The sequence below is a fragment of the Molothrus ater genome, chromosome 8 (assembly GCF_012460135.2).
Source record: "Molothrus ater isolate BHLD 08-10-18 breed brown headed cowbird chromosome 8, BPBGC_Mater_1.1, whole genome shotgun sequence".
Lineage (NCBI taxonomy): Eukaryota > Metazoa > Chordata > Aves > Passeriformes > Icteridae > Molothrus > Molothrus ater.
Genome location: NC_050485.2, coordinates 21638416 through 21661909, shown reverse-complemented (window position 1 = coordinate 21661909; position 23494 = coordinate 21638416). Strand labels below are relative to the sequence as shown.

The 23494-nt window shown below is 58.1% G+C and overlaps 5 protein-coding genes across 7 annotated transcripts; 2 read left to right on the top strand and 3 right to left on the bottom strand.

Annotated features, from left to right (window-relative positions):
* Positions 1–347: 347 nt before the first annotated feature.
* SLC25A28 (solute carrier family 25 member 28) lies at positions 348–4302 on the bottom strand. Of its 2 annotated transcripts, XM_036385948.2 has the most exons (4): positions 3985–4302; positions 3648–3876; positions 2829–2885; positions 348–1454 (listed from the first exon to the last, which is right to left on the bottom strand). In XM_036385948.2, exons 1-4 carry the CDS (start codon positions 4285–4287, stop codon positions 937–939), a joined length of 1107 nt encoding a protein of 368 aa, XP_036241841.1. In that variant the 5' UTR covers positions 4288–4302; the 3' UTR covers positions 348–936. The 2 variants fall into 2 exon arrangements, with proteins under 2 accessions (XP_036241841.1, XP_036241842.1); XM_036385949.2 differs by lacking the exons at positions 3648–3876; positions 3985–4302 and adding an exon at positions 3306–3430.
* A 675-nt stretch (positions 4303–4977) lies between these two features.
* ENTPD7 (ectonucleoside triphosphate diphosphohydrolase 7) lies at positions 4978–9962 on the top strand. The gene is given in 13 exon segments (XM_036385769.1): positions 4978–5032; positions 5114–5281; positions 5372–5577; positions 5655–5805; positions 6165–6268; positions 6342–6398; positions 6682–6750; positions 6753–6829; positions 6906–7072; positions 7835–8159; positions 8256–8341; positions 8458–8619; positions 8756–9962. Coding segments are annotated over 13 exon segments (1809 nt in total). The 5' UTR covers positions 4978–5024; the 3' UTR covers positions 8985–9962.
* A 670-nt stretch (positions 9963–10632) lies between these two features.
* On the bottom strand, positions 10633–12303 carry LOC118688297 (V-type proton ATPase subunit e 2). The gene is made up of 4 exons (XM_036385770.1): positions 12164–12303; positions 12034–12081; positions 11677–11822; positions 10633–11412 (listed from the first exon to the last, which is right to left on the bottom strand). Exons 1-3 carry the CDS (start codon positions 12265–12267, stop codon positions 11729–11731), a joined length of 246 nt encoding a protein of 81 aa, XP_036241663.1. The 5' UTR covers positions 12268–12303; the 3' UTR covers positions 10633–11412; positions 11677–11728.
* A 129-nt stretch (positions 12304–12432) lies between these two features.
* On the bottom strand, positions 12433–17384 carry LOC118688547 (cytochrome c oxidase assembly protein COX15 homolog). Its single transcript, XM_036386199.1, has 8 exons — positions 17148–17384; positions 16542–16664; positions 16131–16317; positions 14994–15161; positions 14437–14518; positions 13968–14122; positions 12965–13078; positions 12433–12716 (listed from the first exon to the last, which is right to left on the bottom strand). The coding sequence occupies exons 1-8, from the start codon at positions 17372–17374 to the stop codon at positions 12585–12587; spliced, it is 1188 nt and encodes a 395-aa protein (XP_036242092.1). The 5' UTR covers positions 17375–17384; the 3' UTR covers positions 12433–12584.
* A 46-nt stretch (positions 17385–17430) lies between these two features.
* CUTC (cutC copper transporter) lies at positions 17431–22125 on the top strand. Of its 2 annotated transcripts, XM_036385548.2 has the most exons (9): positions 17431–17509; positions 17828–17899; positions 17970–18029; positions 18136–18345; positions 19501–19536; positions 19916–20049; positions 20620–20647; positions 21046–21151; positions 21705–22125. In XM_036385548.2, the coding sequence occupies exons 1-9, from the start codon at positions 17446–17448 to the stop codon at positions 21814–21816; spliced, it is 822 nt and encodes a 273-aa protein (XP_036241441.1). In that variant the 5' UTR covers positions 17431–17445; the 3' UTR covers positions 21817–22125. The 2 variants fall into 2 exon arrangements, with proteins under 2 accessions (XP_036241441.1, XP_054371555.1); XM_054515580.1 differs by lacking the exon at positions 17970–18029.
* The last annotated feature ends 1369 nt before the right edge of the window (positions 22126–23494 follow it).

The following is a 23494-nucleotide window of genomic DNA, read 5'->3' as shown; positions in this document are numbered from 1 at the left end:
AATTCCTGTGCTGTTCCTGACACACAACCCCTCCTGCCAGCATCTCCCATTTGGAGCAATTTGGAAGCATCCTGAGGACCACCAGTCAGACTGAGGGTGTGGGACTACTTTGCCACGGAACATAAATCTCAGTGATGGACCATGAGGCAGAGGGGATGGGGGCACCCTCATCCCTGCAGCTGCCAGGGTGACTGGGCCAGACAGGCCCCCTTCTCCCACCACCACCCCCAGACTGCTCCCCCCTCCCCTGCTCTGGCATCCATCAGAAGAGCTCAGCACCAGGCACAGTCAGAAAGGCACAGTGCTGGCAGCTGGGCCATGCTGGAGGTAAGAATGGGACATGAGGATAGAGCAGAACTGTTTTTATTGGAGGTGTCAAGAGCAGGAACAAGAACAAACCTAGAGGCTCCCTCCTCAAGTGCCATCCTCCCCTCGCCCACCACCACCACCACCACCACCACCACGGGGGCAGCCAGCATCACATGTGCGTGCTACAAGACAACGGCCAGACTTACACTGTGCTTCAGCCAAAAGCCAGGCAAAGCCCCCAGCACCCCGCTGCCACCCCCTCCTCGGTGACTGCGAGCTCAGCTTGGCCCCGCCAGGGGAAGGGCAGCACATTCACCTTCCCTCTGAGCAGGGCTGAGTTTTGCGTGAGATGCTGTGGTTAAGGGAAGTCAGGAGCACAGCTCCACCAAAGTGCCAGGGCAGGTGACCTGGGCTGCAGCTCCCATGGGATCTTGGAGGAGCCCAGCAGAGAGCAAGCTGTGCAGCCTGGGCAGGGCTGCCACAGCCACAGGCAAAAACGGCATCGCTAAACCCCAAAGGGCTTCGCTGCCCCCTCTCTTCAACACAAACCAAACCAAAGGGGAGAGGGGTCAGAAGACACACCAGGAGGGGATGTGAGACGGGTCTGGAACGGCGTTTGGCTCTGCATCACTTGCCAGCCCGACGCTCCTCCTGGCGCTTGGTGAGGATGTATTTGAAGAACTCGTACACGGACCAGGCAATTGCTGTCGAGGGCATCTGAAAGATGACTCTGGCCTGGACCCCTCTGAAGTAGGCGGGCACACCGCCCACCTGGTACACCGTCCTGAAGGCATTAGCCATGCCTGTGATGTGTCCGCTGATGTTGGAGCTCAAGGCCAGGGACTCCTGGGTGTTGAGCAGCGTTTTGCAAACGTCCAAAGGCGTCGTGGCGGCAGCAGCGACGGCCCCCGCGCAGGCTCCAGAGACCACATGGGAGCCCGGGTTGTACTGTCTGTGGGGGTTGAGCTGCTCTTGCAGGAACTCATAGGTCATGAAGTGAATGGCTTGGAAGGGGATGTTCATGGTGAGCTGGGTGGTGTAGCTGCGGTAGAAAGCCCCGGCCCCTTCGTTGCGCCACACAGCCCGCACACAGTCCATCACGTGCTGGTAAGGCGAGTTGTACATCTGCATCCTCTGCTTCACCACTTGGGACAGGCAGCAGCAACCAGCACCCAGGCACGGAGGGGGAGAGGAGAGAGAAGGGTAAACACAAAGCCAGGCTTCCTCCAACTGCTTGGAGTTTGGTGACACTGGCCTAAGAGCTGAAGAGAGACAACTCGAACCACTGGTGCCCACAGGTCTCCAGACAGGACACCAGCTGTTTAAATCTGCTGAGGCATCACTGCCACAGAGACATCACCATTCACATGCCACAGCCTCAGGGAATATCCTGATATCCCATTGCTTACAGTCCAGATCCACCCTTGCTCCTGAGCAACCAGTGTTTCCCCATCCACTGCTGCAGAGCTATCAGTCAGTCAGAAGAACCCCCTGGCATCCAGTCTCTTATTTCCCAGAGAACTCTCGATCTGGATAAGACTGTCCCCCCCCCTGCCACCCCCACTGCAGCCCAGAATAACCACAGCTCATTGCAGAGCCCACTAGCCAGGAACTGTTAGCAGCCACTGCCAAAATGCAGCCACTCTGGGCAAGGTTCAGAGCCAAACCCCCCTAAACCATCCAAGAGTGGGACAGGGAAGTCCAGAGCACAGCCTGCCACTGTTCTACCTCCCCCTATCTCAATGTGACCATAAGGAGCTGAAAACTGCTGAACTACTACAGTCATGACAAGAGGAGCTCCATGACAATGGTCTGGCAGCTGCCTGCTCCTCAGGGTCCCTGTCATGCAGTGGGGAGGCAGGATCTGTGCCCACACCAGCTGGAGCCTGCACTATCACAAGCCCTCCAGTTTAAAAGGGAAAAATACCTTCATGACTGGCCTTTGCTCATTGCTTCTCCTTCTCCCACCACTTCCATGGACTCAGTAAAATTACTAACTCCCTATACCTTTTTCATATATACCAGGCTCATCGAAATCAGCATCTTCCAGACATTTCAGAAGATCTCCCTTCTCCCAACTTGTCTAGCACGTTTTTATACCCCACTCTTTTAATCTTTCTCTTGAACACAGGCCCACAACTGTACCACCTCTTCCCTAGATCTCAATACAGCAGTGCCCAGCTTCCACACACTCAGAATGACTTTGGCAGTGCCCATCACATCTCTCTTCCCTTCTCTCCTGCTCCAGGTTACAGTCCCCAGCCAAACTCCTGGATGAAAAGCCCATGCCCTCCCTCCCAGCTCCTCCTGAACCGTGGTTTGCTGTGGTCCCAAGTTAATCTCTTCTACCCACTCTGCCCACAACAGGCAGCCACCAGGGTCCCTAACTGGAGGCACAGGCCCCCAAAGAACCCCTGCAGTCAGGCAAGAACAAGAGCACTCTCTGTGCTACAGAGGGGACCCAAGAAGCTCGGGCAGACCCTGACTGTCCCTTCCCAGCAGGCCGGGACCATCATTACCTTCAGCAGGGTTCATGGCTGCATCGTGGAGCAACGTTGCTACACACCCGGCTGCACCTGCAAAACAAGAACTGCCACATGTGAGGGGGGGAAAGGTGAGGGACCCTGGGACTCCAGCACAGCCCCAAGTCCCTGGCCAAGGCACAGGAGGAGGCCCATGAAAAAGGTGAGATCTGAAGGCAGCCTCCATGTCCCTTCCAAAAGGCACGCTGGTCCTCAGGGGTTCCCACCCAGAGTGAGATAGAGAGGGGGAAGATTGTGACAGGCTTCCATGTCCCATGGGCTGACCAGGACTCATTTGTGCCCATTCTTTGGGGGACAGGGCAATGCCCCAGCTGGCAGGGAGGCTCATGGTGAGTGTCCCCATGTCCCGCTGGCACTCCACTGCATGCCTGCCAGGGGCGGAACGTGCCCTGCTCTCCCCTCAGCCCCATGCTCCCCCTACTGTGGCGGATCCTGGAGAAGGGTAACGGGCACCATGGCGAGACGGGCTCCGAAACCACATGGCACTCCTGGGGCGAGCTCTGGCACTGCCGACCCACGGGGCCACGGCCAGTCCCAGCTTGTCTGCAGGCAGCTCCCGTCCACCGGCATCCTCCCGAGCCAGGGCCACCGACCTGCTTCAGGCCAGACCTGGCAGCAGCTCTGGCAGGCGCGGCGCGGAGCGTCCCCGTGCCCGGCACCGTGCGGCTGGCTCATGGCTGGAGAGAGCACAGGGCTTTAGGACATCCGCGGCACCCCGAACCCGCGGCGGGACCTCCGTACCGCCACATGGGCCGCTCCCACCCCGCTCCCCCCCGGGCCTGGCGGGGCCGGTACCGTTGGCCACATGGCTATTGCCCCCCGCGTGGATAACGTCGCTCAGCGTCTTTTTTAACTTTTCGTAGCAGGCGAAGTAGAGGGCGTGCGCCGGCCCGGCGCCGGTGGCCGTGATGTTCAGGCCGCGCATGGGCCGCCAGACGCCCTCGGTGCGGGCGATGCGCCACAGGGCCTCCAGCACGTTCCGGTAGCGAGCAGCGGGCTCCGGCTGCAGGCTCTGCATCCGCGTCTGCAAAACAGAGCGGGCCCGGCCGTGCGGCTCGTCAGACCGTGCCCGGGGCTCCCGGTGGGACGCGCCGGCCCCCCCCCCCTCCCCGCGCCCGCGCGCCGCCGGCACCTTGACGCAGTCGATGGGGTACATCACGCAGTGCTCCATGACGCCGGCCACGGCGCCCGCCAGCATGTGCGTGGACACGGCGGCGCCCTGCGGCAGCGCCTCGTAGTCGGGGGCGGGCGGGGAGCGCGGCTCGGGGCCCCCCGGGCCGGGACCGGGACCCGGCGCCACCTCCGTCTCCGCGCCGCCCCGCCGCGCCCGGCCCGCGCCGCCGCCGCCCATCAGCAGCAGCAGGACGCGGCCCGACTCCGCGCCGCCCCGCGCGCCGGGGCCCGCGCCCGCCCCCGCTCCCGCCCCCAGCTCCATCGCGCCGCCGCCGCCGCCGCCGCCCCGGCCCGCGCCCGCCGCGCCCCGCGCCGCCCCGCCCCTCCCCGATGCCCATTGGCCGCCGCCGGCCGCCACCCGCCCCTGAAGCGCGCCCATTGGCTAGGCGGGCCGCGCACCGCCCACACACACCGCGCTAATTGGCCGCCGGCGCCGCGGCTCGGGCGCCGCCACTGGCCGGCCGCTTCCTCTGGCGCGTTCGGGCGCGCTGCCCATTGGCCGCCGAGACTGCTCGCCCTGCCAGCCCTCACAGCCCATTGGCTGTCTCAACTTCGCGCCCCGCCCTACCGCGCAGTGCATTGGCCGGCGCGCCCGCGACCTTTGGCCCTCTCGGCCCGCCTCTCCGGGGGACTGAAGAGCCACAATTGGCGGGCGAGTCCGCCACTCCGGACGTCGGAGCGCGCTGTGTATTTGGGCGCCCGCGATTGGCTGGCAGCCTGCGCGCGCCGCCTCCCGGCGAAGGTCGGACGCGGGAGCAAGGGCGAAGCCGGGCACCGCCCCCGCCCGCGCGAGTGGGGGCGCGTTCCGCTCACTACGATTGGCCGTCGGGCAGCATGGGCGTGGCTCCAGCAGGGCGGGCAGAGCCGATTGGCCGCCGTGGCGCGGGGGGCGGGGCTCCGCCGGCGGGGCGCGGCGGCGGCGGCGGCCGGTGACGTGTCCGCCGGTGCCGGCGGCGGTGCCCGCAGCGGCGATGCGCTGGCGGGCGGCAGCGGGCGCACATGGCCAGGTGAGTGCGGCCGCGCCGGGGTTCGGGGCCGGGGCCGGGGCCGGCGCGGTGCCGGTGCTCAACAGTGGTCTCTTCCCTCAGGGTCGGCGTTTTCTGCCTGTCGTGGCGCTCGGTGGGACCGTGCCCGGGGCCGCGGCAGCGGCCGGCTGTGCTGGGGCTCGCTCTCCTTTTGGGGCTGCTGCTGCTGCTGGCGGCCGCCGTGCCCCGCCGCTGGGCCGCGCCGCCCCGCGCCTCCCGGCGGGACGAGAGGTGAGCGGGGACCGGGCTGCCGGGAGCGGGGTCACGGCCGCCGCCGGTGCTGAGCCGCCGGTGCTGAGCAGCCGTGCCGCCGTGCCGCAGGTACCTGGCGCGGGCGGAGGAGCTGACGGCCACGGACACCGAGGACTCGTCCCTTAATTACGGGGTGGTAGTGGACTGCGGGAGTAGCGGGTCCCGCGTTTTCGTCTACTTCTGGCCCCCGCACAACGGGAACCCCCACGACCTGCTGGACATCCGGCAGATGAGGGACCGCAGCAGCCGCCCCGTCGTCAAGAAAATTAAGCCTGGTGCGTGCTGCCCCTCTCCGGCCCCGAACCCCCCGGCACAGACGGGGCGGGCTGGCTCACGGTGCTTTCCCCGCCAGGCATCTCGGTGACCGCGGCAGCCCCCGAGCAGGCCACGCCGTACCTGCGGCCCCTGCTGCGGTTCGCGGCCGCGCACGTCCCGCCGCGGAAGCACAAGGAGACGCCGCTGTACATCCTGTGCACGGCCGGCATGCGGCTGCTGCCCGAGCGGTGAGTTCGCCGCCCTTGTCAGGAGAGCCGGGGGTGCCCTGGGATCCCTCAGCCCCGGGAGGAGCAGGACAGCTGCCTGCTCTTGGAGCTTGCGGGAGAATCGACAATCCTCTGGAAGGGATTGGAAAAGGAAAGGGCGAGATGTAGGGGCGAGTGGCAAGGGATGCAGAAGGAGGGTTTGAGCGTGCTGGGAAGACATGCTTTTGACTGAGGATCTCAAACAAATAGACCTGTTTTTCATCTCCAAAACATGCTGGCTGCAGCAGCAGGACTTGTGGGGTTGAACAGGGATGTAGTGCGGTGTGATTCCTGGTGTCTCCACCAGCATCAGCATCTGTCCCTCTCCTGCAACCTTGCAGGCAGCAAGCTGCAATCCTGGAAGACTTGGTGACAAATGTGCCCCTGGAGTTTGATTTCCTCTTCTCCAAATCACACGCAGAAGTGATCTCAGGGAAGCAGGAAGGTAGGAGCAGCCACAAAGCACTGCTTGTTCCTCTTTGGTATGTTGTTGTAATGACCTTTTCTGTCTTGCGCAGGTGTCTACGCATGGATTGGCATCAACTTTGTCCTGGGACGGTTTGATCACGAGGATGGTGAGTCTGGCTGCTTGTAGAACAGCTGGAGGGTCTAAGCAGAGCGTACTGGAGTTTGTACCAGTGCTGTAGCTAAGATCAACCTCTGGAGTAGGCAGCAGTGCCCGACTCCTGTCATAAGTGTGAAACTTTCCTGGAGCTGGAAGCTGATCCTTGCAGGTGGCCCTTGGGATCTGCCTGCAGTGGGGGAGGAGCCCTATGAGGCAGCTGTGGGGTGATGGTGGAAGGGAGAAGATGCTGCCCCAGGCCCTGCCTCTTGTTGACATGCTGCTGTGGGTTGCAGAGGAGGATGCAGTGGTCACCGTAGAACTTGGGGACCAGGGGAAGCCCCTGGTTCGGAAACGAACAGTTGGGATCTCGACATGGGAGGCGCCTCCCTGCAGATTGCCTACGAGGTGCCTGACTCTGGAGCCATCTCCTCCCCACAGCAGGTGTGTGTCTGGTCCCCGAGAGCAGCTCCTGCCTTCCCTGGACTGCTGCTGATCATGGACCTATCTGTGTCAGCAGGACGAGGCTGCTAAGAGCTTGCTGGCAGAATTCAACCTGGGCTGTGACGTGCAGCACACTGGCCACATGTACCGTGTCTACGTCAACACTTTCCTGGGCTTCGGGGGCAATTTTGCCCGGCAGCGCTATGAGGAGCACGTGCTGAACCAAACCTATGTGCACAACCGGTATTGCTGCCTCACCTAGTGGTGCCCCCACTAGAGCCTTGTGAAACGGGGTGCTGATTCTCCATGCTGTGCTCTCCCCCTTGGATTTGCCTCACGAGCTGCCTGTGGTGATAACAGCTCCCACAGCCACGCTGGCAGCAGCTGGTGCCTGGGCTGGCACAGAGGGCTTGGCTGCTGCTGTTCTCCAAGCCTGGCAGGCCGTTATCAGTGCCACAGCTCCCTGCCTTCCTCCTTCTCTCCTTGTGACAGGCTACAGGGAGGCCCCTCCTAGTGGCTTTTGGCTTTTCCTGCTCTGACTTCCCCTCCTCCAGCACCGATTCACTCAGCACATCTTTCCATTGCATCCCCACCTTGAGCTCTCCTGTCTCCTGTCTCTCCTTTCCTTCCAAGAGCACTACATGAAGCTGTCGCCAGAGGTGGAGGCTTGGTGCCCAGGTACTCCTGTGCCAGGAGCAGCCCCTGCCTCCAGATCCCCCGGGGCTGTGCAGAGGCACAGATGCCCATGAGCTGGGTGGGGTGGGCCGTGCCTTGTTGCACCCTACAGGTGCTCAGAGTATGTAGCTGCAGGCCAGTGTGACAGATCTGGTGATTTCAGCCTTAGCAGGAGGTGGCAGGGCAGGCACCAGCTCTGCAGGGTACAAGAGGACAAAGCCTGGTCTGGTGCAGAGGGTATCTGGATGAGGGACAGGGCTAGATTAGGCTTTTAGGAGGTGGTATAGGACCCCCTGTGCAATTGCCATTTTTTCCTGGACTGTTTTCCAGCCTGCACAACCAGCAGACAGGGCTGAGCCCCAAGATGCCCTTCTTGGACCCCTGCCTGCCTGTGGGGCTGGAGGACACGGTGGTGAGGGGTGGCCAAACCCTGTACATCAGGGGACGAGGGGACTGGCAGGCCTGTGCAAAGCTGCTGCAGCCCCTCCTAGCAGGGTCCAATGGCAGCCATGTCTCCCTGGTGGAGACCTACAAAGCGCCCATCGACTTCAGCAACAGCGAGTTTTACGGCTTCTCAGAGTTCTTCTACTGCACCGAGGACGTGCTGCGCCTGGGGGGCCAGTACAGTGCCCTCACTTTCACCTCTGCTGCCCAGGTGGGTGCTGCCTCAACCCAGAGCAGCTGGGCTGCTCCTGGGGCTGGGAGTGAGGGCGGTTTCTGTGCTCTGAACCCCAATTTCTCCTTCCCACAGGAGTACTGCAGCCAGCGATGGGAGGTGCTGACTCAGCGTTTCCGTGGTGGCCTCTACTCGGCGCACGCTGACCAGCACCGGCTGAAGTAAATGGGCTGGCTGGGAGGGGCCATGGCTGGCCCTCCTGGGGGCCTTTTGCTGGAGTGGGGCACTGCTGCAGCTGTTAGTGTCCGGCTGATGCTCCTGTGCGCTGTGTCCGCAGGTATCAGTGCTTCAAATCAGCCTGGATGTACAAAGTCCTTCATGAGGGCTTCCAGTTCCCAGTGGACTACCCCAGCCTGCGCACAGCCCAGCTGGTGTACGACCGGGAGGTGCAGTGGACCCTGGGAGCCATCCTCTACAAGACGCGATTTCTGCCGCTCAGGTACCATCGGCTGGTGTCACACAGGGGAGGGTGGCTGGGGAGGAGCAGCACTAACTGGCACTGGGTGAGGGCTCTGCACGGACCCTGGCGGTACCTCACTGCATCTTGTGGCCAGTCGTGATGTTCCTCTCCACAGGGATCTCCGTCAGGAGAGCATCCGGCAAGCACACCCCTCCTGGCTGCGCCTCTCTTTCGTCTACAACCACTATCTGTTCTTTGCCTGCATCCTGGTCGTGGCGCTGGCCATCGTCCTCTACCTCCTGCGGCTGCGCCGCATCCACCGCCGGCAGCTGCGCTCGGCCCAGCACACCCTGCTCTGGCTGGACAAGGTGGTGGTGCCGCTGGGCCAGGGAAGCGTGCCGTGATGCCAGAGGTGCCCAGCATCCAGTTGCACCAGCAGAACTAGGACTGGCTGACAGCCTGGGCTCTGAGAGCTTGGACTCCTCCTTAAGGACCATCTCAAAGTCTGCGCTCCGTCGTCTCTGCGTCAGAACCGGAGTCCGTGGCCTGAGGCAGCTATGGACACGAGAGCTTTCCTCTCCACCTTACTCCAGTCCTAATCTTTGCATTCCTTGGCCTCTGGCCTTTGCCTCACTACAGGGTGTAGAGCAAAGTCCTCAGCTACCAGCAGGCTCAAGGCTGCAGCCCTGGCAGATCCCTCAGATAACAGGACACTATTACTGAGGCAGCCAACCCAGGGCTATGGCCTGAAGTACTGAGCCACCCCGTGACTCAGCTACCAGTTTGTAGAGCAACCTGGTGAGGTGCTGTGGTTCATCACCTGGGGTGGCCTTCTGCAGGCCCTGACAAGCCCAGGGGTGGGAGAGCAGCAGGCACCAGCTGGAGGAACTGCAGGAACAAGGTAAACCATGAGTTCCACCAGGCTGCTCTGCCCAGCCTGGCTCCTCTTTGAGTATTCCTGAAGGGCTGTCCTGCTCTTTGCTATGTCTTCCCTCTGAGGACAATCCTACAGTCCTACCCATCATCCCAGATTGAGCCCTGAGGGCTCACTGATTGATTCTTGAGGCACCACCAAAGTGGGCTGTCTTTCACTCATTCATTCCCTCCTGGGCACAGCTGCCCTGTGCTGTCCCAGGCACCAGTGTCAGGACCTGTGGTTCTTTCCTCCATGAGGGTGGGCTGGGCCTGCCCCTGGGAGAGCCCCCTCAGCCCAGCCCAGCTCAGCTCTCAGCCCCAGGACAGGCCAGGGCTGAGCTGTGCACAGCACAGGCACAAACCTTCCCGGGGCTGGAGCCCCACCGGTGGTCCAATGAAGTTTGTCACTTTACAGAACTCAGCTGTTCCCATTCCTGTAGCAATAAACAAACCCCTTGAGCCATCCAGCACTGTCTCATTTCCTAGTGAGCAGCTCCCAGCAGCAATGGCCCCTGGCTGGTGGCATGGCAGGGTGGCTGCATGGCTGCACAGCTCTGCTGCTGCTTCCTGCTGCCACAGTGGGATGATGGAGCTCCTTTCTTTCCTGCCAGTGTTGTTCTGATTCCAGCAGGACTGAGCTTAACTGAGCTGGTAGCAGCAAGGGGAGCTTGATCCAAACCAAACTGCTGGGATCCTTGGAAACAGCATCCTTTGCTGCCCTCTTCCTAAGAGGAAAATCCTGCCCACTCAGAGGCACTCAGAGCCTCTCCAAGATGTTGGGCTCTGCTTTTTACCTCGTTCCCCACCTGACTCTTAGCTGCCTGGCAAAGAGGCTGCTGAGCTGCTCCAGCACCATGGAAATGCTCCCAGCACAGCTGCAAGAGGCCGGGCAAGTACCCAGTTCTCTCTCTAGCACACACAGTTCCCTCCCTGTGACCCTGGTCTCACAGCATGAGCACACAGGTGCCATCAAGGATAAAACTTTCCATGCATCAGTGTGCTGCTGATCTCCTGCTCAACAGCTGAGGATCCCAGCCTTGTTCTCATGGTGCAGAACAGTGTTGGGGAAAGGAAAGGCATCTGAATAAGGCCAAGACTTGTTCAGCCTCAAAGCAGCAAGTGACTCAGTCTCCAGCATGACTTCCTAGAAAAAGGATTTATTTCCACAACACAAGTTAAACGACACAGACAAATAAATAAATAGATAAATTATCTAATAAATAAGGGGAAACCTGAAACACAGTGCCCTACTTGGCTCTCCTCAGAACCTGGACCCATCTTGTTGTGGTGGAATACCTAAACACTACTGCAGCTGCCTCCCTGCTCAGCTGGGAGACAGCCCTCTCTTCATCCCTGCCAGCAGACCCCAACACCTCCCTTACCACACCCACGGGGGTCTGCATGCTCCTCCAGGGTCAACCCTTTGTTCTTCCACCCACAGCCAGAATCTGCCTTAGCAGGGACCACCCCCACCACAGGGCACTGCTCACTCCACAGGGATGCAATGGCTCCTGTGTTCTCATGCAGACAGGCAGCCAGTGGATGTGATGATCAGGGACAGGGCAACTAGTGGGGCAGCTTGGGCTACGAGCAGGGGTTTCATGTGGGGACTAGGGCTGAACACACCAAGAGGGCAGGACAAGCACTGCTGGAGCAGGATCTGCTTGCACCACACACAGATCCCTCACAGGATGGGGTCCCAGTCACTGCAGCACTGGGCCAGCTGAGGGGATCTCTCCATGGTAGCGTGGCTGCTCCTAGGGCCAGATCAGCAGGCTCTCATCCAGGGATGCTGCCTGCTGGGCTTGGTTCAGGCTGCAGTGCTCCAGGTATGCTTGGGCAGTGGGTCCAGCCTCTGTCCAGCACCTCTGGGAGCTGTTTGGTACAGGAGGGTGGAGGCTGGAACAGCTACAAGAGCTGGGGGAGGGAGAAAAGAAGAGAAGTTAGCACCAAACTGCATTCATGAGGGAGCTCCCACAAATTTGAGAACTACAGTGCTGGATGTGCTCAGGCCCAGCGCACAGCCAGCAGCCCCACACTGGGACCAGCTCAGCACAGCCACAAGGCACTGAAGCCAAAGCATTTCCCCCAGCCCAGCCAGGGCTGGCTGCAGCTCCCTCCCCAGGCAGATACAGGCAGGTGAGCAGGGATATCTGCCATCCCAGCTCCCTGGCCACTCACGGTGATGGATTTGATGGGGGTCTCTGTTGAGGCGCCAACTCCCAGGAACTGCTCACTCCCAGAGGAAGCGCACGTACCAGATGGTCTCGTTCTTCAGCTGCGGCCCGAACAGGGGGTTGGCCTGGGCCAGGATGGCGATGAGCCAGCTGCAAAGGGACGCAATCCGCTGTCAGGCCCCCGGCAGGACCAGAGCGCCAGGAGCGGCCCCTGCCCCGGGAGTGATGGGCCCGGGAGGGAGGCGGGCCGCAGCCCGGGGACCAGCCTCCATCCATGGAGGACGCTGGGCAGCAGCCACCGGTCTCGGTGAAGCCAGGGGAGGTGGGGGAAAGGCTACCGGGCCCGGCCCGCGGTACTCACAACAGGTAGCAGCACACGGCGGTGGTGACCAGCATCGTGATGATCACCCTGCGGAGACACCGGCGTTAGCACGGGAAGGCCCAGCTCCAGAACCCCCGACCGCGGCACCCCCCGAGGAGCCCCGACTCACCCGCGGTTCGGCCCCTTGGGCACGAACCAGGGCGCGGCGATGCCCACGAGGCCCCAGAAGGCGGAGAAGAGGACGAGCGGCAGCGCGAAGCTGTGCGCCGTCATGGCCGCTCCGCACCGGACTGCGCCCGCCCGCCGCCGCCGCGCCCCGCCCGCCGCCGCCGCGCCGCGCCGCCAGCCCGCGCCTCCCATTGGCGGATCCGCTCGGCCCGGCCCCCGCGTCGCTCCGCAGCTCGCTCCGCGCAGGAGCACCCAGCCAGACACAGCCGCTTCACAAAACTCCTTTATGTTACAAAGCTCGCACTCGCCGCCTCCCGCGCCAGCCCGGCTGGGCGCACACCGCCCTGCGCACCCGCGGCTCGGGGCTCGGCCGCCCCTGCGTTCGGCGGAGCGGCTCCAGGAAGGGCTCCCCCGCCGGTGCGCTACTTGGGAACTCTCCGGAGCTCGCTCATGAGCCATAGTGCCATGCTGAGCAGGGCCAGGGAGCCCGACTGGTGCGTAGCAGCCAGAGGCGTAGGGACATACAGCAGCAGGGTGCTGATGCCCAGGCCCACCTGCCAAGAAGGGAGAAGAGGTAAGAGCAGTTGTGGGTGCACCAGGGATCCCATGCGGTGTTAGAAAGGGTCACGGCCACACCATAAGCCACCTCAAATTCAGAGTGTGCATGCAGTATAGTGAGGTCTGGGGTCTAGGCAGCTCCACCTCTCAGCTCTGGACTCTCGGAGCCAGCACAGATCCAAGTGGGGTCAGGTCTGCCTTGTGAATGTGCTACAAAGGAGTAGGAAAAAAATAAGGGCAGTACCTGCATGCAAGCTACAGCCAGTAAGGAAGTCACAGCCATCCTGGTCCTTTGAGGCAGTGGGATCTTCCTCGAGAAGAAGTACAGCGCTGTGACAGCTGTGATGGAGGCAATTCCCTACAGAAGGGAAGGGAAACAACCACCCTTCAATGAAAGTTCAAGGGAAATGGGTGCAGTGCGCCTTCCATGCAGTAAAAGAAATTGTGTGAACAGTATTTAACTAAAGAAATGTATTAATGGCCATGACCAAATCCTAGAGCTTCCACACCATCAGGTTAACAACCCTGAAATTTAAGTGAAGTTACAGAGACTTTTAATTTCCTCCAAATGAATGCTTTACTTTTCAACAGCTTCTCATTAATTCAAGTCATTAGAGATTGTGTCTGCCCCTTCCCCAGCTGCCACCTTGACAACTGAAGGTGGAAGCTGTCATCTGGAAAGCTGATCTCACTTCCACCACTCAGCTGTAGCTCACCAGCATAATCTTGCTGTGCAGGTCACCCAAGGTGATCCAGCTTAATCTTTCTTTTTTTAGTCTTAGCCACAGCTTAGTTCACAGCAGTGCTGCCAGTGGCATTTAATATCCAGATTGCTCTAACTAGCTGAGATATACCCACAGGGCACTCCTGTGCAAAACAAGTTCAGAAATGCTGCAGGAAGCATTCAATATCAGGATTTCCAAGTTTGATTTCACACAGCTTTCCCAGACATTTCAATAGCAAGGGCCACCCCAGATTGTAGCTCATGTTATGGAAAAGGAGAATCAGAGAAACAAAGTGTGTTACTTGCGCAGGAGGAAGAGCTCCTTAAGGAAGAAGGCCACACTGAAAATAAAAAACAATGCTAAACTTCCTCTTCCTGCAGAAGCAAACTGGTAAGACGCTCTCAGGCCCTTTGGACACCCTGGAAATCACTCAAGCTGACAGAACCACAGCCCAAAGAAGACAGCTTGGCTGCAGGAGGCAACCAAGAAGCAGCCCAGACATATCAGGAAGACAGCACTTACCAAGATCCTGTGATCAAACTGGACAGTTGTAGGATTCTCAAAGATATTTCTCAGCACGGGGGAGAAGGCAAGGAGATCATCTGGGATCCAGCGCTCCCCCATTTTGGGGAAGGAATTGTACACAAGGCCAGCATCCAGCCCTGCCACAAAGGCACCTGTAATTCCAGAGCAGAAAATGAGACTACCAGAGTAGACAAAGGTGTCACTCCAGGTTGCACAGCTCTCATTCAAGAGCTCAGCTTGATCCTGAATTTTTTTTAGCAAGATATACAGAGATGACACAGCACAGGAAGGCTGGAAGGTGCCTCTCCACCTGGCCAGGAAAGACCAGTGAGGAGGTTCTTGACTGTAGGATCCCTGACAGCAGCAGTTTTCCCAGAGCATGGATGGGGTTGCTCACAGAACAGAAGAAAAAAACAAACCAGCAGAGAGGAATGAGTCACAAAGTGGACAGCAGAAAGAGCTTTACCTGAAAGAGCAGTAAGAAAAATGAGAGCTGTAGTGCCGTGAGCATATTGTCTCAAGCGAAGGAGCTGTTTGGTTTCTGGCAACTGTAAAATAAAAAGAAAAGAAGAAATAATCAAGGCATTTCCAGTGTTGTTGGCAGCAGCTAAGAAAAGCCTTCACAAAACACACAGGCCAAGGAGTTGGCTTGTATTTTAGAGGGGGATTTTACAGACCACCACACAGCAGCCATGCTTCAGTTAATCAAGTCCAGCTCTGTGCAGAAACTGAAGTGGCCCCTAGACAGTTACTGGCATAAATAATTTACCCCAGCCAGGCACACCCCTGGCTGAGCTTCCACAAATTCTGAGACTCATCAATTTGATCCAAACAGCACGAGCCAAAGCAAGTGTCCCATAACCATAAGTTTACAGAATGGGTGTTTGTAACACTGTAAGTATTAGATCAGAGTCAGGAACAGAGACTACAAGAGAGGCACCATCAGCCTTCACATCCTTTCCTTACGTTCACATCACACCCCAGCCCTGTGAACTGACGCTGCCCTGACACACCACTGCATACCTTGTGTTGTGGAAGCAGCAGAGACAGCCCTGTCCACAGGCTGGCAGAGTACAGGACCAGTGCCGAGCCCAGGTGTGCTGCCAGACGGTACTGACTGACCCGGGGGATGTCGTACGAGTCTGGCTTCTCTTCCAGACCACTCTTCACCATGTACCATCCCAGCAGCCCCTAACAAAACAGGAGAGGGCTCAGGGCCAGACAGGACAGCAGCAACCACTAAAATGGGATAAACATTAGGGGCAAAGCAACTTGTTTCCTCTACTTTCAACTAGCTACCAGCACTGACACACTGTCATGGTGTGTCACTGACACCAAGCCATCATGAATCCCACTGTCTTAGTTATGCTGAATCAGAAGATACCAAACTGACAGAGGGCAGGTTTAGATTAGATTTGGGAAAAAAATTCTGTGCTGTGAGACGTCACCACATTTCTCTTCACAGAGAAAAGCAAGGCACAATTTTTCCCAAGAATATTTCTGGGTTTCACATTCTCTGAACCTCGGAGAAAGGAAAAACAATTCTTATCTCATTTGTTGTGCCTGTGTTTGTGCAAAAGTAGAATGCAATATGGAGATTGTTTACTCAAAGTGATGGTGTTTTGTTTCCTTGGCCTATCAGGGCCGTGTGTGTGTGTGTCAGGACTGTGGGCTGACAGTCACAAGAGTCACAAGTGTGTGCAGTTGGGTGCCTGGCACATTCAGTTTAGATGTAATGTAATAGAGTATAGAATAATATAGTATAATAAAGTAATCAATTAGCCTTCTGATATCAATGGAGTCCTCCTCATCATTCCTCTCCTTCGCTGGGGGCAAAAATATCCACTATAGTGAGGGTGGTGGGCACTGGAACAGGTTTCCCAGAGAAGTTGCGGGTGCCCCATCCCTGGTCAGATTGGACGGAGCTCTGAGCAAACCGGTGCAGTAAAAGATATTTCTGGTTCGGGGGCTAAAACTAGATGATCTGTGGAGTCACTTGGTGATATTCAGAGGAGGGCTAACACTGGATGATCTGTAAGGTCATTCAGAGGGGGCTAAAACTGGATGATCTGTGGGGTCACTTGGTGATATTCAGAGGGGGCTAAAACAGGATGATCTGTGGGGTCACTCAGTGGCCTCAGAGGCTGTCAGGGCTCTCACCTGGAAGCAGACAAGCGCGCAGAGTGCCAGCACACGGCCCTTGAGGGGCGGGCTGAGGCAGCCGCGGTGCCAGAAGTAGGCAGCAGGCAGCAGGTAGGCCAGGCCCACGGCACGGCCCCACATGCGGTGAGAGTACTCCATGTACCAGATGAACTTGAACTCTGGCAGCGTCATGTCGTGGTTCAGGCTGTTAAGGGACAATAAAGCAACTGTTTCACAGCCCCCCGCTGAACTTTGCACGGCATGGGATGGCCTTCCCCAGAGAACAGCAGAGGAGCCACCACCAGGCAGGCTTTGTGCGCCTTCCCAGTGACTTCAGAAAACATTTTCTTCCTTACCATGGGTTGATGAGTGGCTCAGTCGCAGGAGGGATGCTCTCAGCCCACCCTCCTTCCAGTTTTGCACACTCACATTTTAAACTCTGGGAACTGCTGGTACTTCTGGAACTCGGCTTCCCACTCCTGCTGCGTTCGGGGGGGTTTCATCTCCTTCACCAGGTGCCAGTCGACCATAGAAAGGCCTGATTCTGTCAGCCTGGGAGCAGAGACACCCACAGGTACAACTCACTCCTTGGCAGTCAGCAAATCTACGGAACTGAAGTGAGAGCTGTGGGCTGCACAGCAACCCAGGAGCTGGGACTTCGATGTCAGGATACTCTGTGGCTCTATGATAAATCTTAAAACCCTTGTTCAGACAATCCTTAAGCCCTCAACTAGAAACAGGATGGAGATCAGAGAGTCTGTGAGTGACCATCCCTAAAATGACGATAAATGTGTAAGAGCTGCCCCGCAGTGGCACCCACAGACCATGAACGGTCTCCGCGGTACTCCCAGCCCTATCCCACCACGGCCCCTTGCAGCCAAAAAGGGCAGGCATGGGAGGGGCTCTCAGAGGCTCTCGGTGTGCGGACAACCGCAGAGGGTCACCGGCGGCGCGGACCGGAGGGCACACACGGGTGGCTGCCTCCAGGGCCCCGCTGTGCGCCCCTGCCGGCGGGGCTAGGGGTGCCGCGCTCACCTGGTAACGCCGCCCAGCACCACGGCACCGGCCACGGCGCCGCTGCAGACCAGCAGCCATCGCCCCACGGCGGGCGGCGGCGGTGGTGGCGCGGCGGGCTGGGGCGCCTGCTGCAGCAGGCGGCGCGGGAGGCAGAGCGGCGGGGGCAGGCGGCCGTGTGTCGGCGGTGGCGGTGCGGGTCCCCCCCGCAGCAGCCGCCAGGCCCCGCCGCGCGCCGCTCGCAGCATCCCGAGCCACGCCGGAAGTGTCGCCGCCGGAAGCGCGGGACGAGCACTTCCGGGCCCGCCCGGGCGTCGCCATGACGATCGCGCGGCGCGTGACCGGCAGCGCAGAGCAGCGACCCCCGCGCGCCGCCAGCGCAGGTGCTGAGGGCGCGTGCGGGACGGGGGCGGGGCCCGCGCGGCGGCGGGGGCGGGGCCGAGGCGCCCGAGGGGCGGGGCTTGCTCGCGCCGCGCGCCGGCGTGGGCGCGCCCGGCTCGCGTCCCGCGCCTCCGCCCGCCCGCGCGCCTGCCCTCGCGCCAACGGGCGGCGCGGGCCCGGGCCGCGAGGGGGCGGGTCCGGAAGCGCGGGAGGGGGGCGGGGCCTGAGGCGGAAGCGGGGCGGGCCCGCGGCGGGGCCGGCGCGGCCCGGGAGGGCGCCATGGGGCGGTCCGGGGTGACCGCGCTGCTCCCGCCCCGCAGGCATGGACGATGGGTTTCTCATGGAGGTGTGCGTGGACTCGGTGGAGTCCGCCGTCAACGCGGAGCGCGGAGGTAAGGCCCGGGGGCCTCGCGGGAGGGGGCGGTAGCGCGGCGGGGCCGGTTCTGACGCGCCTCTCCGCAGGTGCCGGGCGGATCGAGCTGTGCGCGGGCCTCGTGGAAGGAGGGACCACCCCGAGCATGGGTGAGCCGCGGCCGCCCCCGGGCCGCCTTCCCCGCCGGTCTCCCCGCGCTGGTTCCCGCCGCGGCCGCGCCCGGCCGGTGCTGAGCCGCCCCCGTCCCGCCGGCAGGGCTGCTGCAGGTGGTGAAGCAGTGCGTGCGGGTCCCGGTGTTCGTCATGATCCGGCCCCGCGGCGGGGATTTCCTCTACTCGGACCGGGAGGTGGAGGTGATGAAGGCCGACATCCGCCTGGCCAAGCTGCACGGCGCTGACGGGCTCGTGTTCGGGGCCCTCACCGAGGACGGGCGCATCGACACCGAGCTCTGCACGGCGCTGCTGGGTGAGGGCGAGCTCTGCCAGGCGGAGCTCTGGGCCTGGCGGGGCTGTGGCGCTGCTCCGGCCGGTGCCGTAGAAATGTACAGAGGTCTTGGGTCTGTGCATCCTGTCTGCGGTCTTGCCATCTCTTTCCACCGTTTTCGGTTTCATGTCCTGCCATACCTGTGAGACATTAAGTACTTTAGAAACTTTGCAGGCCGAGGGCCACAGCTCCAAGCCATTCACACAGAGTTTGAGGCCACCTGGGACATAATAGCAAAGTGTAGGAAGGCTTAGGTGAGCTGCTTTAACCTGTTGAATTCTCTCTCGCATTTTTCTTTGTCCTTTGTTCTTTTCCTTATGTCCTTACTGCAGGTGTCTAGGATCTGTATCTCCTGGACTTTGGCCTTGTGTGTAGCTGGCAATTCATCTTCATTTTTCTCTCTTAACAGACAGAAGGAGAAAAGATTATAAGAGAGAGGTGTGAACACATGAAAAGCTGCAGTGGGAGACTGTTAGCCCAGGCACAAACATGCAGAAGGAAATTCTCTTTCTTGCTGCATGTTTTTTGGGAGCTACGGCCAAAGCTGAAGAGGCCTGGGGCTTTCCCTGGTGATGTGGTGCTGAGGCTCTCATACGAAGGGGAATGTGCTGTAAGGAGTGCAGCAAAGGACAAGGGTCTTGCCAGGACTTAGCAGAGAGTAGGTGGATATCTTTCTGTAGAAATAAATAAGCTTTTCTCAGTAAGTAGAGGACCTCGGGTGAAGTTTGCTGTGGTCTGAGAGCAGAAATTGTAGGTAGTGAAAGAAATCACAAAAATCAGCTCCCCTGCTTCCAAAGAGCAATGGTCCTGGCCTTTCCCCAGCTAGATGATACAACTTCCCTGCTTCCTTCCTGCTGAGAAACACATCTGTGGTGGGAATGAGGGTTCTGCATGTCCCAGATAGGATGGGGGATTTTGGTGTTACCCATAAAACCAAAGGTTTGTTGCCTTCTCAAAGGTTAGAAGAACTCTTCCCCACGAAAAAGCTTGGATGAGCAGCATTGTTCCCAGCAAGAATGGGGACTCTCTGAGCTCCCTAGGAATGGTTGAGAAGCCTTTGCCCTCTCAGGTGTGTTTCTGCTTGTAGCACAAGGGACTCTGTTCCAGCCCGGACTGACCACGTGTGTTCTTTTGCAGCCGTGTGCCGTCCCCTGCCCGTCACGTTTCACCGCGGTGAGTCTGCAGGGACAGCAGCCCTGGGCAGGGGCCAGTCTGTGTGTGTCCCACTGCTGGGGGAGGGAGGGGCTGCGAGGGAGCTGAGCTTGATCTTCTTTGGTTGCTCTTTGGAGAGGGAGAGCTCTGCAGGCTGTGCTATTCCCCATAAGAGAAAAGGTCCAGGGGGCTCAGGTTTGGGAGCTGTCTCATTGCCCTGTGAGAGAGAAGGTGTCTGGGTATGCCCTGGCACTCTGCAAGGGGAGTGTTACAGTCAGGAGCTGTGAACCCAGGGTGTGAGCAGGACCCTTCCTATCTCTGCCTTTGGGGAGCTGGCTGAGGGACAGGGCTTGAGCACAATGAACTGAGTGATTTCTGAGCTGCTGTTCTGGTCCCTCAGCCTTTGACATGGTGCATGACCCTCTGGTGGCACTGGAGACCCTGATTTCCCTGGGCTTTGAGAGGGTGCTGACGAGTGGCTGTGACAGCTCAGCACTGGAAGGATTGTCCTTGATTAAGAGGCTTGCAGAACAGGTGAGTGCTTGCTGTGCTCTGCTGGGTTACTGTGGCTGCATCCTGGCACTGCCTGCAGGCAGCTGCTTTATGGTATCCCTCGTTTCTGGAAGGGAATTCTGTCAAGGACTGTTTGCCTTCCCTCTCTTGCTTGGCTTTAATCTGTTTCCCCAAGTCCATGTAGGCTGGGCCCTGAAATCTCCCACAGCAAAACCTGGTTGGGTTCTTGCTTGCAGATTTGGGGTGGGTGATGGGAGAAGGTTTAGACAGCTGGCATGATGATCCCACACAAAGAGCAGAGTGGGGTCACTGCTGAGTGTCTCACAGTTCCTTTCAGGAAAGGGCAACAGGTGAGGCAGGAGGGAATGGTGACAGGTTGTCTTAGCTGTAACTGCAAGTTCTTTTCCACTTTTCATTTTAAAACATGAATGGTACAAAAAAGATGGGTGAGAGCACACAAACTGTAAACCATGGTGACATCCATGAGCTTATGGAAGATGCTGCATGTGAAGTTTCTTTGCTGCCTCACAAACGCACGTGTGGATGTGGTCCTCAATAACATCACTGACATGTATGTTACTTTTCTTTCAGGCAAAGGGCAGAATTGTGGTGGTGCCAGGTAATGTTTTTTGTCATCTGTACCAGGTCCTGCAATCCTTAGCCTTTCCTGGCTAGCCTCCTTGCCCTGGATTCCTTGCCCTGGAATCCACTTTCTGATCTGGCTTTCTGAGCCAGCTGCCCAGGAGGAGCAGCTCCTGTCCTGGTGTGAGTAAAGGCCATGCAGCCTGTTGGGGAGGGCAGAGCCCTGCAGCTATTGCTCCCTGCAGGGTTTGGGGACAGCTCTAGATCTGTGGGAGAGCATGTGCCAAGGCTTCTCCCGTCCCTTTTCACTTGCCCATGTCTCTGTTGCCCCAAGGGCTGTTTTTTCCCTTCGGTGTATGAGGCTCCTGTCCCTTAGTGGTGAGGTCTGGAACAGTGTCATTGCTCGGTGTGTGACATCGGGCTTGTTCCCACCAGGAGGTGGCATCACGGAGCGCAACCTGCAGAGGATTCTGGAAGGCTCCACTGCTTCTGAGTTTCACTGCTCTGCTCGCTCAGCTCGGGACTCAGGGATGAAGTTCAGGTAACTGATTATTTGTGTTTATTTTTTAGCAGAACTCTGTGAGGGAAAGGCTAATGAATGTGAGCATGGGTTTGTAGAACTGGCATTAATTTCAAACGGCTTCCTGAGTGCTAGTTGTGCTTTTCTGTTTGGGATCATGGTGCCTGATATTCTGCAGTGTATGAATCCAGCAGTGCTCCTCACGTGGACATGAGTTCCATGCAGCACCAGATCCTTGGGGCATTTCTCTTGCTACTGGTGCCCTAGGAGTTCTGAGGGCACTTGGGAAGGCGGATTGTGGTGTAGTTGCCTTAAACTTTTAACATAAACATGTAGGATTTGGCAAGCCAGTGGGATGTGCTTCTGAAATACGAGTGAGGAATGGGCTATATTTGTCCCTACGTCTGCACTTCTTTGGATTATTGTTCTTTCTATTACTGTCCCAACTTAGGTTTGGCTGGCACCATCTTTGGCCAGTGCTGAAGCTAGGGGAAATATGGGGGTGTTTTTCTTGGTGGATCTTACTCCTCCGTGTCCCCAGCAGGTCACCACTAATCACTGGTTTTCCTGACAGAAACCCGAACGTTGCCATGGGAGCGTCCTTCTCTGCCCCCGAGTACTCCATAAAGGTGGCAGACGTGGCCAAAGTGAGGACCCTGAACGCCATTGCCAAGAACATTCTGTAGTGGAGGGCCCAGAGCACAGAGACTCCAGGGTGTGCCCTGGCACACGGACTGATGGGCACTGCTTCCGTCCCCAGGCTGCAGAGGATGTGCACTAGGTGATGGAGCCTGACACCTCTTCCCTTGCCTTCCCTCAAGTCCCTGGCCTGGAAACTTATGTTGGCCATTTTAAATAAAAGGACTCATTTCCAGATGTTGCAGCAGCAGCAGCTGTTGGGCAGCATTTGGGAGGAAGGGAGGTGAGCAAGCAGGGGGACTGAATTGTATAGCACTGCATGTGATTGTCAAATAAACACTGCAGCTGCCCCCCTCTTGCTGTGCTTTTCTAGAGTTTGTTTATGTTTTCAGGTAAGACCGTGACCCATGTTGCATAGCCTGAATTGGGACCCTGCTGTGCCAGAGAATACAGAATCACATCCAGAATGCCAGGGTGGGAAACACCATGGCCACAGCTGGGAAACAAGGCCAGCTGTGGTCAGCCAGCAGCATAGGTGGGGATTAGCAATGCAACAGGTGTAAGTGGTGAGAAGCACCTGGCTGATGGGGTGAGGAAGCTGTGAGCCATCCCGGGCTGTGGGTCCTCAATGCACGAGGTGGGGTTGGTGTGTGAGATTTCTTGGGAGGACAAGCTGCTTTTTCTAAGGGAGTTTCCAGGTCCTTGTCCCAACATAAAGCATAAACTGCTTGTTTTCTAGACAGTGTTTGGGGAATGTGCCTGTTGGATCATTGCTGCCTAGTCAGGATTGAAGCCTCAGACTCAGCTACTCTGTAAAATACCCAGTGAAAGATTTAAATGGTATCAGAGGGTGCATTAGAAGTGTAGAGTCCTAGAAGTAAAGCACCTTTATCCATTCTGCCTGCTCTTCTGTAAAAGATCACAAAGCTGAAGAGGATTCCTCTGACAGCCAAGACATTGGACCTCAGGACAGAAATGCTGGGTATAGATTTCCCATCTTGGCAATAGCTTACAGCCTGTGAGGATGTATGGAAAAAATGTGATACCTGACAAGGTGGCAGCACCTTTGTCACCTTAAATACAATCACATTATTGAAAACCCATCATCAAGACTACATATTTTCAGTTTAAAGGGTACATCCACTTTTTCACATGAATCCATCAGAGGTATTGGTGTCTCCAAAAATACCTTGGGAACTTAAGTTCTTAACAGAGGAACTGGGAAGGGAGTGACTGCATGGTGCTGGTGTCAGAGCTTGCTTCAGCACTGACAGATGTGTGGGCTGTAGGGAAGAATCCAAACTTGGAAAGAGTGTTTAAATTTATTATTATGGTCAATAGAGAGTTCATGAGAGTTCATAAGAGTTCATGACTTATGTTGAGATTTTGAGTCATGGTCGTGATTATGATACTGGTAGCTCTGTTAAGATTGGGCTACCAGTATCATAATAATGATAATTAAGGTGAGAATATTCTGCTGACCAGGCTGCCTCATGTTTTTGAACATGGGGTAAGAACACGACGAGGCAGAGAAACTTCAGAGAAGATACGAGCAGTGAGGGCTGGAGCAGTTTGGCTGATTGCCTGGCAGAGACCTCAGGATCAGACCCTGTGTGAGACAGGCACGAATCAATACCTAGTTTTGAAAAGCTATAACATGCTGTATAACAGATGGATAAAGAGAGGGGAGCACAGGGATACGATGGTATTGCTGGCCAAAGAGGT

Bases quoted from the DNA above. Each gene is read 5' to 3' on its own strand.
- SLC25A28 (XM_036385948.2), bottom strand. From the start codon at position 4,287: ATGGAGCTGGGGGCGGGAGCGGGGGCGGGCGCGGGCCCCGGCGCGCGG. The intron at 3,877-3,984 runs GTGCCGGCGGCG...TCTGTTTTGCAG, and splicing joins ACCCCATCGACTGCGTCAAG to ACGCGGATGCAGAGCCTGCA. The intron at 2,886-3,647 runs GTACCGGCCCCG...CTTGTTTTGCAG, and splicing joins CAATAGCCATGTGGCCAACG to GTGCAGCCGGGTGTGTAGCA.
- LOC118688297 (XM_036385770.1), bottom strand. From the start codon at position 12,267: ATGACGGCGCACAGCTTCGCGCTGCCGCTCGTCCTCTTCTCCGCCTTC. The intron at 12,082-12,163 runs GTGAGTCGGGGC...GTGTCTCCGCAG, and splicing joins CCCAAGGGGCCGAACCGCGG to GGTGATCATCACGATGCTGG. The intron at 11,823-12,033 runs GTGAGTACCGCG...GTCCCTTTGCAG, and splicing joins GCCGTGTGCTGCTACCTGTT to CTGGCTCATCGCCATCCTGG.
- LOC118688547 (XM_036386199.1), bottom strand. From the start codon at position 17,374: ATGCTGCGAGCGGCGCGCGGCGGGGCCTGGCGGCTGCTGCGGGGGGGA. The intron at 13,079-13,967 runs GTAAGTGCTGTC...TCCCTTCTGTAG, and splicing joins AGTTTGATCACAGGATCTTG to GGAATTGCCTCCATCACAGC. The intron at 12,717-12,964 runs GTACTGCCCTTA...CCTTCTTGGCAG, and splicing joins TGGCTGTAGCTTGCATGCAG to GTGGGCCTGGGCATCAGCAC.
- CUTC (XM_036385548.2), top strand. From the start codon at position 17,446: ATGACGATCGCGCGGCGCGTGACCGGCAGCGCAGAGCAGCGACCCCCG. The intron at 17,900-17,969 runs GTAAGGCCCGGG...GCCTCTCCGCAG, and splicing joins CGTCAACGCGGAGCGCGGAG to GTGCCGGGCGGATCGAGCTG. The intron at 20,050-20,619 runs GTGAGTGCTTGC...CTTTTCTTTCAG, and splicing joins TTAAGAGGCTTGCAGAACAG to GCAAAGGGCAGAATTGTGGT.